General features: G+C 37.3%; 1 protein-coding gene across 1 annotated transcript in view; it reads left to right on the forward strand.

The window, feature by feature from the left end:
• Nucleotides 1-12,693, forward strand: part of PPP3R1 (protein phosphatase 3 regulatory subunit B, alpha) — a 71,922-nt gene that overhangs the window by 54,124 nt on the left and 5,105 nt on the right. The window contains exons 3-5 of the mRNA XM_028116247.2: nt 1,491-1,667; nt 3,397-3,456; nt 4,376-4,560. Of these exons, the coding sequence (XP_027972048.1) occupies nt 1,491-1,667; nt 3,397-3,456; nt 4,376-4,560 (422 nt within the window). The remainder of the gene's footprint in view (nt 1-1,490; nt 1,668-3,396; nt 3,457-4,375; nt 4,561-12,693) is intronic.

The raw sequence follows: 12,693 nt of genomic DNA on the forward strand, positions 1-12,693 counted from the left end.
TGGCATTTGTATTAAGCACCATAGCAATTCATTAGCCTTAAACTAGGACTCGTGCTTCCTATTTTGGATTTCCCTCAAGGTCCTTGAGGACATCTGCTTCAGCAGAAACTAATTTTGTAAAAATTAAATAATGAGCCAGGGTATAGTCACCTTTGTTAATTGTGTTTTGAGGCTCCATGGTGGGGAGAGGCGGAGGTGGAGAGAGGAGGAAATACTTTTGCAGCTGTTCATATGTTACCAGTACTTTCCACCAGCTATCAGTGTTGGAAACCTTGAAGTTTTTGAACCACTAAACTTGCTGTTGATGTCTCTAAAGGCATTTGTTTTCATCTTTTTTCCTTAAGATTTTATTTTATCAAGACTTGGTCTTTATTTTGAGAAAACTTGGTCCTTTTCCCTTCCTCCATAACATACTAGGAAAAGTCCGTCTGCACCAGCGACATTTCTGTGCTCTGATTGACACGACTCCCTTTACCAATTGCATATGAACTACTACATATCAGAGCAGCAGATGGTAGTTGTATATAGTCTGTACTTGTTACAGTTTTTACTCCATCTTAAGATAATATTTTTATATTTAAAAATATTAACTTTTAAGTTCTTTTAATGAGAATGCCATATATTTGAATTTTCAACAACAGTTTGCAGTCTCAGTCTCTAATATTGTGGGCTATAATACATGTATACTCTTGGGCTGCATAATATTTGACTTAATTTTTTTAAAAAGATTTTCTTTTAGGAAGTTATGGTTTTTAATATATTTGTATTTCTGCTATCAATGATTAAAATTATTTGTATGAATTAGTCTGATTTCTTAAAGGAATGAAAACAGTAATGTAATTTAGAAGAAAATTATCTTTTTCAAGAATGTATATGCTGCTAGGAGACCTGATACTGAACTTTTATAGAGTAATTACAAACTAATGCAAACACTTCTTGTTTTTCTTTAAAGCACTGAAAAGTGAATTTTGTTAGCTGTGGTTCTTTTGGTTAAAAAATGTAAAGGCTTGTGTTTGATTTGCTCATACTTGCTAAGAAGTATTCAAGAAACTGGCAACATTATCTCTTGGGAGGGGAATTGGATGTCTACAGGGTGGGATAGGAGGGAGGTCTTGAATTTTGAACCATGTTAAAACCATGAACTATTAGAAATAAACTTTAAAAAGGTAAGTGAAAAGATGCTTTGGTGTACAGAATAGAGATTTAGCCTGCCTAGTAGAATCACCTGACTTCCGTGATCGGCTTACCATTGTAATCCTGTAATATCTTGGTGCAGTATACAGTCAGTTTTATGTTATGGCAGGGGCAGGCAAACAAAAAGGTAACCAAATAAAAATATTATGACTTTCTCTGTTATAAGGAATTAACCAGTAGTATTATGTAACTTTTAATTAAACTAGAAATTAAACTGTTGATTAACTGCTGGATTTTTTCCCCTATTTTCGTAAAATCATTTGTAAATCTTGCTACCTCTTTTGGTTTGCTTTTAGTTGATGCTGATGAAATTAAAAGGCTAGGAAAGAGATTTAAGAAGCTCGACTTGGACAATTCGGGCTCTTTGAGTGTGGAAGAGTTCATGTCTCTGCCTGAGTTACAACAGAATCCTTTAGTACAGCGAGTAATAGATATATTTGACACAGATGGGAATGGAGAAGTAGACTTTAAAGGTAAGAAAGTAGTTTTTTTAATTTAACAAGTTATGTAATCTATGACTAATCTATTGGTGATCATATAATTGTTAAATTCTCAAAATCTGTGGTATATGAATCTTAATGAACTAAGATCTTTTACGGTTTCATTTTTTTAAAGATTTTATTTATTTGACAGAGAGCACAAGCAGGGGGAGTGGCTGAGGGGGAGGGAGAAGCAGGCTCCCCACTGAGCTGGGAGTCCGACATAGGGCTCGATCCCAGGACTCTGAGATCATGACCTGAGCCGAAGGCAGATGCTTAACTGACTGAGCCACGTAGGCACCCCACAACTGCATTTTTAGAAACTTTTTTTTAAAGAATGAGACTTACACTAACCAGTATAAATTAAGGTGTAATAATAAGGATGTGAGCATTGTACAAAGGATTATTTTAATCTAGGTTTTTATGTAAAATGATAGTGCTTTTGCTAATATTACCATGGTACAAAATTTTATATTTGATTCTATGATTTGTCATCATCAGATTTTGTTATTTTCGTTCCAGGAACTGAATTTTAAACGAAGGGGGACCTAAAGCTAAATTTATGACTTAGTGTTTAGCAGTGAAGAAAAATCATTTTCACAAGACTTTATTTAAATGGGTCTGAATTTTGGAACCAAAAATTCAAAATTATTTTTGTTCTGGCAAAAAAGTGTATAATCAGGGCACTTGGCTGGCTCAGTCAGAAGAGCATGAGACTCTTGGTCTTGGTGTCATGAGTTCAAGCCCCATGTTGGGTGTAGAGATTACTTAAAATTTTAAAATCCAAACAACACAATCTTTTTTTTTTTTTTAAGATTTTATTTATTTTTTCATGAAAGAGAGAGAGAGGCAGGCAGAGGGAGAAGCAGGCTCCCAAGGAGCAGGGAGCCCGACGCGGGACTCGATCCCAGGACTCTGGGATCATGACCTGAGCCGAAGGCAGACACTTAACCATCTGAACCACCCAGGCGCCCAACACAATTTTTTTATAATACTTTATTTTTTAAAAAGATTTTTATTTATTTGACAGAGAGAGACACAGCTAGAGAGGGAATACAAGCAGGGGGAGTGGGAGAGGGAGAAACAGGAGCCCGATGCGGGGCTCGATCCCAGGACCCTGGGAACATGACCTGAGCCCAAGGCAGACACTTAACAACTGAGCCACCCAGTTGCCCCGATACTTTTCTTTTTTAAAAATTTTGTTTTTAAGTAATCTCTACGCCCAGTGTGGGGGCTCAAACTTAACCTTGAGACCAAAGTCACATGTGCTACCTACTGAGCCAGCCAGGTCCATGATTTTTTTTATTTTTTTAAAGATTTTATTTATTTGCTTGAGAGAGAGCACAGAGGAGAGGAGACTCCCCACTGAGCAGAGAGCCTGACATGACGCTTGATTTTTTTTTTTTTAAGAGCCCCCCTTTTAGTTACATTCCAAAAAGAAAGAATTAGATAGCTTAAAGAAGTGTGTCTCTTAGTGGTAAGCTGAGTATTACATAATAAATTTTGTTCAAATTGGTTTGACCTTAGAGAACTCCCAAGTTCAGAGTTAAAAAATATATATATATCAAATTTGGCATCTCCAGTTTAAAACACTGCTTAGTAATATTTTCTTTTGCAGCAAGGAAACATCCTTTTGTGGATATGTGACTTTGTGTTGGGGGGTATGTATTTTTCTATCTAAAAAATAGAAACTTCTGATTTGTAAACATTTTCTCTTATTCAGAATTCATTGAGGGAGTCTCTCAGTTCAGTGTCAAAGGAGATAAGGAACAGAAGTTGAGGTGTAAGTATTTTTCTTTAATGAGTTCATTCTCCCTCTTATGCCACTACTACCCTATACTACATTATAATCTCCTTTTAAGATATTCGAAAAGAATATTCTAGATCCTTAATATATATAACAGCAATTTTATATTCTGGAGAAAGTCCTTTTAGGACATTTACAACTAGTATTTTTTAAAAACAATGTGTCATGGTTGCTTTTTAGTTGACTAGAAACAAAACAATTTCCTTGTACTGAAAACAGCTATGTAAAAACTACGTGTCTTGGGTAAGAGATATTTTCATGAAAGTGTGAAGAAATGTTCTGTGATTAGGTAAACTCAGTTTATACACCTATTTAGCCAGATGTCCACTATTTTGGTTTATGTAGACAGCCTCTATCACAGTGAACATCTGATACCTTTTTAAGGTATTCAGCTCTTCTAACTAGAGAGAGATTTTATTCAGTAACAGTTCTCTGAGGCACAGGATATATGCAGACATCCTTTGTAAATGAACACTTAATATAAATGAGAATAATAGTAATAGCAGTTGCTATCATTTATTGAGCTTTTGCCATGTTTCAGACACTATTCTAAACAATTCACATGTATTATTTGTCATCATAAAGTACTCTAAAGAACCTGGGAGGGTGGAACTGTTATTAGTCCCAATTTTACGTGTAGAAACTGAAGCTTAGCAAGGTTAAATAACTTAAACCTTAGGTACATTAATTGGCCAAGCACTCTTGACTCCAAAGCCCATATTCTTACCGAACTGTGTTTTAACTGCTCCTAGAGGCAAGATCAAATGTGGGAACTATGATGATGATCATAGTTCTAACTTTAGATATTTGATAGCTTATTTTTTCTTCCTCATTTCAAGTATTTACTTGTGGTTGCCTTATAATTGTCATTGGTTTTCCTTACTCTCTTTTTTAGTTGCTTTCCGTATCTATGACATGGATAAAGATGGCTATATTTCCAATGGCGAACTCTTCCAGGTGCTGAAGATGATGGTGGGGAACAATCTGAAAGATACACAGTTACAGCAAATTGTAGACAAAACCATAATAAATGCAGATAAGGATGGAGATGGAAGAATATCCTTTGAAGAATTCTGTGCTGTAAGTACAAAAGAGCTGGTTCTTCCAACAGTTAGGTTTTAAAAACGTTTACAAAACTACTTACTAGAGAATTCCATATACATTTTTTTGCACTAGAAATTTATATATTTGATTTTGCCTTATGGCCCTCAAAGTTTTTAAATGTTCCTTGTGATTATTAATAACTAACAATTATTATTCTCAGGAATTCCTATTCTCGATGATTACTTGATAATACACCACAAGAATGGTATTAATAACTTTTACCTACTGTTGATAGTCCCCCAAATTACAAACAGGGTGTATTCTTAAGGTTTATTTAAAAATAAATGTTTGAAAACGCTTGTGGAAGGTATGTGTTCATGAGTTTCAGCCAGGCATCCAGAAGGTTGGCTTCATGAGGACAACAGAGATGGAATCTGCATGCATCTTAAACTCATTAGTGAGGCAGTGTAAACGGTGATTCCTCCCCTCCCCCCTCCCAGTCAGTTGATGGTTGGTTCTTTGGGTGATAGGGTAAGGGCCCCACAGGTGCAAGGACTGCGGTTTTGGGGAGCCCTAAGAAAACTAACTCGAGGTGGAAACTGGGGCCACAGTTTACCTTCTAGTTTATTGCCTTTCTTCAGTACATCCAGAGTTTTGCCTCAGTCACTGCTTCCAAACAGCAACACAGCCACTCATCATCTTTCACTACTTTGCCCCTAAAGCAAAGATACTAGCATTTTGATGTATTATAAGTTTTAACTGCAAGCTAGAGATGCTAGAGAATCCAGGAGAAGCAAAAATAACAAAGAAAAAGGTTTTGAAATTTTTCAGTTATGATTGGATGCTTCTAATAGGAAGATTTCCCTCCTCCCTTTCTTTTCTTTTCTTATTTAGACCACAGAAGGAAAAACAAATGACTGTGGTTATGTGTCATGGAAGGACTAAAGTTGCTACTTTGGCATTTAAGTAGAAGTTCATATTATCCTTTAAGTATCTTCCTTCATCTCAAGGGAATGCTGTCTGCATGTTGTTTGAAAAAGTAGGGTGGTACTTTAAAGAAAAGACTGGGTCTTTTTGGAAGAGAGTTAAGCTTGAATAGGAGGGGGAGGAGTTTAGATGGTGGAGAAGTAGGAGACCTTAGTTTTGTCTGGCCCCAGGAATTCAGCTAGATACTATCAAATCATTCAAAACACCTGCAAACTCAGCTGGAGATGTAGGAAAAGAATTGCTGCAATACTACAGATAGAAAAGTGACCACTTTCTGCAAGAATGACAAGACGGAAAAACTCACCTCAAAAAAGAGAACAGGAGGCTGTACTGACTGCCAGGGACCTAATGGATATAAGAAATGTCGGAACTAGAGTGCAGAATAACGATTATAAATATAGATACTAGCTGGGCTTGAAAAAAGCCTAGAAGACATTAGAGAATCACTTTCTGAAATAAAAGAACTAAAATCTAATCAAGTCAAAATAAAAAAGGCTATTAATGAGATGAAATAAAAAATGGAGGCTCTAACTGCTAGGCTAAATGAGGCAGAGAGAGAATTAGTGATATAGAAGACAAAATGGAGAATAATGAAGCTGAGAAAAAGAGATAAATAACTACTGGATCATGAGAGGAGAATTCGAGAGAGAAGTGATACCATAAAGTGAAAAAATAGAATATTTGGGATCCCAGAAGAACAGGAAAAAGAGAGAGGTGGGGTGGGGGCCGAAGATATATTGGTGCAAATTATAGCTGAGAACTTCTCTAATCTGGGGAAAGAAACAGGCATTCAAGTCCAGGAGGCACAGAGAACCCTCCTCAAAATCAATAAAAATAGGTCATCAGCCAGACATACAATAGTGAAACTTGCAAATCTCAGAGACAAAGATAAAAACCCTGAAAGCTGAGGACAAGAGGTCCGTAACCTACAAGGTTTTGGTAAGGTAACTTATATTAGATTGGCAGCACACCTGTCCACAGAGACCTGGCAGGCCAGAAAGAACTGGCATGATATATTCAGGGTACTTAATGAGAAAAATATGCAGCAAAGAATACTTTGTCCAGCTAGGATGTCATTCAGGATAGAAGGAGAGAGAAAAAGCATCCAGGACAAACAGAAACTAAAAGAATTTGTGATCACTAAACCAGCCCTGCAGGAAATATTAAAGGGGATCCTTTAAGCAAAGAGAAAGCCCAAAAGTAACAAAGACCAGAAAGGAACAGAGACAATGTACAGAAACAGTGACTTTACAGATAATGCAATGGCACTAAATTCACATCTTTCAATAGTTACTCTGAATTGTGGCTAAATGCTGCAATCAGAGGACACACGGTATCACATTGGATAAAAACGCAAGACCCATCAATATGCTGTCTGCAAGAGACTCATTTTAGACCCAAAGACACCTCCAGATTGAAAGTGAGGGGTGGAAAACCATTTATCATGCTAATGGACATCAGAAGAAAGCTTGGGGTAGCAATCCTTGTATCACACATTTGATTTCAAACCAAAGACTGGAATAAGAGATCAAGAACGATACTGTATCATAATTAAAGGGTCTATCCAACAAGAAGATCTAACAATTATAAATATTTATGGCCCTAACATGGGAGCAGTCAATTACATAAGCCAATTAACAAAATTAAAGAAATACACTGATAATAACACAGTAATAGTAGGGGACTTTAACACCCCACACACTGCAATGGACAGATCATCTAAGCAGAAGATCAACAAGGAAACAAGGGCTTTGAATGACACACAGGACCAGATGGACTTCACAGATACATTCACAGTATTCCATCCTAGCAACAGAATACACATTCTTCTCTAGTGCCCATGGAACATTCTCCAGAATAGATCACATGCTGGGTCACAAATCAGGTCTCAACCAGTACCAAAAGACTGGGATCATTCCCTGCATGTTTTCAGAGCACAATGCTTTGAAACTTGAACTCAGTCACAAGAGGACATTTGGAAAGAACTCAAATACATGGAGGATAAAGAGCATCCTACTAAAAAATGAATGGGTCAACCAGGAAATTAAAGAATTTTAAAAATTCATGGAAACAAATGAAAACAAAAACACAACTGTTCAAAACCTTTGGGATGCAGCAAAGGTGGTCCTAACAGGGAAGTATATAGCAATAAAAGCCTCTCAAGAAAGAAGAAAGGTTTCAAATACAAAAGCTAACCTTACTAACCTAAAGGGCTGGAGAAAGAACAGCAAATAAAGCCTAAACCCAGCAAGAGAAGAGAATTAATAAAGATTAGTGCAGAAATCAATGAAATAGAAACCAAAAGAACAGAATAGATCAACAAAACTAGGAGCTGTTTTTTTGAAAGAATTAGTAAGACTGATAAACCCCTGACCAGACTTCCAAAAAGAAAAGAGAAAGGACCCAAATAAAATCATGAATGAAAGAGATCACAACCAACACCAAAAATACAATTATATAAGAACATATTAAGAGCAACTATATGCCTGCTTCTCCCTCTCCCACTCCCCCTGCTTGTGTTCCCTCTCTCACTGTGTCTTTCTCTCTCAAATAAGTAAAATCTTTAAAAAAAAAAAAAGCAACTATATGCCAACAAATTAGGCAGTCGGGAAGAATGGATGCATTCCTAGAGATGTATAAACTACCAAAACTGAAACAGGAAGAAATAGAAAACCTGAACAGACACATAACCAGCAAGGAAATTGAAGCAGTAATCAAAAATCTCCCAACAAACAAGAGTCCAGGGCCAGACAGCTTCCCAGGGGAATTCTGCCAAACATTTAAAGAAGAATTCTTAAAGAAGAATTAATACCTATTCCTCTGAAGCTGTTTCAAAAAATAGAAATGGAAGGAAAACTTCCAGACTTTATGAGGTCAGCATTACCTTGATCCCAAAACCAAAGACCCCATCAAAAAGGAGAATTACAGACCAATATCTCTGATGAAATTGGATGCAAAAATTCTCACCAAGATACTAGCCAATAGGATCCAACAGTACATTAAAAGACTGTTCACCACAGTCAAGTGGGATTTATTCCTGGGCTGCAAGGGTGGTTCAGCATCTGCAGATCAATCATGATACACTACATTAATAAAAGAAAGGACAAGAACCATATGATTCTCTCAATAGATGCAGAAAAAGCATTTGACAAAGTACAGTATCCTTTTTTTTTTTTAAAGATTTTATGTATTTGACAGAGCGAGAGAGGGAACACAAGCAGGGGGAGTGGGAGAGGGAGAAGCAAGCTTCCCACTGAGCAGGGAGCCCGATGTGGGGCTCAATCCCAGGACCCTGGGATCATGACCTGAGCTGAAGGCAGATGCTTAACAACTGAGCCATCCAGGCAACCCCAGTATCCTTTCTCAATTAAAACTCTTCACAGTGTAGGGATAGAGGGAACATACCTCAGTATCATAAAACCCATATATGAAAAGCCCACTGCAAGTATCATTCTCAGTGGGGAAAAACAGAGCTTTTCCCCTAAGGTCAGGAACACAACAGGGATGCCGACTCTCACCGCTGTTGTTCAACACAGTACTAGAAGTCCTAGCCTCAGCAATCAGACAACAAAAAGAAAGAACAGGCATCCGAATTGGCCAAGAACAACACTCTCACTCTTTACAGATGACGTGATACTCTATGTGTAAAACCCAAAAGACTCCACCTCCAAATCGCTATAACTCATATAGAAATTCAGCAAAGTGGCAGGATATAAAATCAATGCACAGAAATCAGGTGCATTTCTCTACACTAACAATGAGACAATTAGAGAAATTAGGGAGTTGATTCCATTTACAATTACACCAAAACCATAAGATATCTAGGAGTAAATCTAACCAAAGAGGCAAAGGATTTGTACTCAGGACTAACTATAGAACAGTCAGGAAAGAAAGTGAGGAAGACACAAAGCATTGGAAAAATGTTCCATGCTCATGGATTAGAAGGACAAATTGTTAAAATGTCTATGCTCCCTAAAGGAATCTATACATTCAGTGCAATCCCTATCAAAATACCATCAACTTTTTTCACAGAGCTGGAACAAATAATCTTAAGATTTGTATGGAACCACAAAAGACCCCAAACAGCCAAAGGAAAGTTGAAAAAGAACACCAAAGCTGGTGGCATCACAATTCTGGACTTAAAGCTCTATTACAAAGCTGTAATCATAAAGACAGTATGGTGCTGGCACAAAAACAGACACATAGATCAGTAGATAGAGAACTCAGAAATTGTCCCTCAACTCTATGGTCAACTAATCTTTGATAAAGCAGGAAAGAACATCCAGTGGAAGAAAGACAGTCTCTTCAACAAATGGTGTTGGGAAAATGGGACAGCCATATGCAGAAGAATGAAACTGGACCATTTCCTTACACCATACACAAAAATAGACTCAAAATGGATGAAAGACCTAAATGTGAGACAGGAATGCAACAAAATCCTTGAGAACACAGGCAGCGATCTCTTTTACCTTGGCAGCACCATCTTCTTGCTAGACACATCTCCAAGGGCAAAAATGAACTATTGGGACTTCATCAAGATAAAAATCTTTTGCACAGCGAAGGAAACAGTCAACAAAACCAAAAGACAACCAACAGAATGGGAGAAGATATTTGCAAATGTCTTACCAGATAAAGGGCTAGTATCCAAAATCTATAAAGAACTTATCAAACTCAACACCCAAAGAACAAATAATCCAATCAAATGGGCAGAAGACATGAACAGACATTTCTCCAAAGAAGATACAGAAATGGCCAACAGACACAAAAAATGCTCAACATCACTGGGCATCAGGGAAATACAAATCAAAACCACAATTAGATACCACCTCACACTGGTCAGAATGGCTAAAATTAGTAAGTCAGAAATCTATAGATGTTGGTGAGGATGCTGAGAAAGGAGAATCCTTTTAAACTGTTGGTGGGAATGCAAGCTGGTGCAACCACTCTGGAAGGCAGTATGGAGGTTCCTCAAAAAGCTGAAAATAGAACTACCCTACGATTCAGCAATTGCACTACTGGGTATTTACCCCAAAGATACAAATGTGGTGATCCGAAGGGACACCTGTACCCCAGTCTTGATAGCAGCAGTGTCCACAATAGCCAAACTATGGAAAGAGCCCAGATGTCCATCGACAGATGAACAGATAAAGATGTGTTTTATATATATACAATGCAATACTACTCAGCCAACAAAAAAATATAAATCTTGGTATTTGCAACGACGTGGATGGAACGAGAGGGTATTATGGTAAGCCAGATAAGTCAGAGAAAGACAATTATATGATCTCACTCAGATGTGGAATTTAAGAAACAGTAGCATAGATAGGGGAAGGGAGGGGGAAGAAAAAAAGATCAGAGAGGGAGATAAACCATAAGAAACTGAATCATAGGAAACAAACAGGAGGGGATGAGATGGGGGGATGGGGTAACTGGATGATGGACATTAAGGAGGGCATGTGATGTAATGAGCATTGGGTGTTATATTGAGATGAATCACTGTCTGGTACCTCTGAAACTAATAATGTATGTTAATTAATTGAATTTAATTAGAAAAAAAAGCCTGAGATTTTGAGACTTTGAACTTTTGCAAGGTGGTACTTGCTACAGGGGTCTGTCATCTGTCCGTCTCTTCATCGGCAAAGATCACAGAAATACTCCGTGGACTAGCGTCAGATGGAGTGTGACAGGAAACCAGGCTGGTAGTGGCAGCACAGATAGTAGCCAGTTTTTAAAAGAAGGAAAGAAGAAATCCTAAGCCGTGAGGGAACAAAATAAAAATGGAAAACTTGCCCAGAGTGATGTGGAAGAGATGTATAGAGATGAAGTCCCCATTTATATTTAGTAAATATAAAATATAAATTAAAGTTGCATATAAATCACTTGTCAGTGGAAGGAAATTAAAATACATCTGTCAAATCTTAAGAATTTTTAAGGTATTTCTTTAGGTATAGAAATGATGCTATGTACACTGAAGACATAAGCTTATGATTTGAGTTCATTTCCAGTATTTGTGATAAATTGCTTTTGTGTTTTTGAGGAGCAAAGTTCAGGAATGTAGCAAAATTTTTGTGTCTAAACCAACTTCACATCTATCAAGCCCATAACTTGGGCTTCATTGAGTCCCTTTTATTCTGATTTCTCAAGCTATAGCAGTGAAAGAGATGGGAAGTTACTTTAAGAGATGACATGCTTGTTTGCCTCCTCTAACATTTTCAGAATAGTTCACATACACAGAGAAAATAGAAATGATTAGTGACAGGATTAAACTTGGGACCTGAACACATGTACAATTGACCCTTGAACAACACGGGTTTGATCTTCACTTGCCTACTTAATGTGTAGGTTTTTTCGATAAAGTATTGTACGTGTTTTTTTCTCTTACGATTTTAATGTTTTCTCTAGCTTACTTGATTGTAATACAGTATGTAATACATATAACATACAAAATGTTTTGTTTATGTTAATGGCAAGGCTTTCAGTTAACAGTGTCCTATTAGTAGTTACAAGTTTTGGGAGAGTCAGATGTTACACATGGATTTTTGACTGCGTAGTGGGGGGGTTGGTATCCCTGAGCCCTGTGCTGTTCAAAGGTGAACTGTATTTATTTTTGCTTGCTCTCCAAACTCCAGTGAAATTAAAAAGTAAAGGTTTATGAACCCACAGGACAAAGAGGGAGGATAACAACTAGATTCAACAGCTTTATAAGTAAGTAAGCTGACTTTTAACAAGAGAAAAAAATGAATTCTAAGCTGTCAACTTGGAAAGCTGAGAAGCATTTATAATGCAGAATCCCTGAAAGGCTCAGAAATTGGGGGCACAAGTAAAAGTGGGGATGAAGGCGAGGCTAAAAACAGAATTGCTTAGTCTGTTTAAGAAGTATTTAGCACACTAGATTGATCTCCTTTCCTACTCTTCAGACTCTCCTGCCCTATAGTGGGAGATTGGAGAGGGTGAAGTGTAGAGTCTGTAGGCTGGGAAACAGGAGGCATAGATTGGGGGCTGAGGGTCGGGGTAGGGGGAGGGGGACTAAGTAAAGATAAGCATATTTCCATTTTTCTACCTCCACAAGTAAGACAAAAATCTGTCATTCTCAGGGATATAATATACTGAATCCTTTATAAACAAAACTTGAGTAATATATGAGAACTCTTGGAAGTTTAAATTTAGAGATGCATATACACC

This window comes from Eumetopias jubatus, unplaced genomic scaffold (assembly GCF_037043125.1).
Source record: "Eumetopias jubatus isolate StellerSeaLion01/CBP00866 unplaced genomic scaffold, mEumJub1_p1.0 scaffold_9, whole genome shotgun sequence".
NCBI lineage: Eukaryota > Metazoa > Chordata > Mammalia > Carnivora > Otariidae > Eumetopias > Eumetopias jubatus.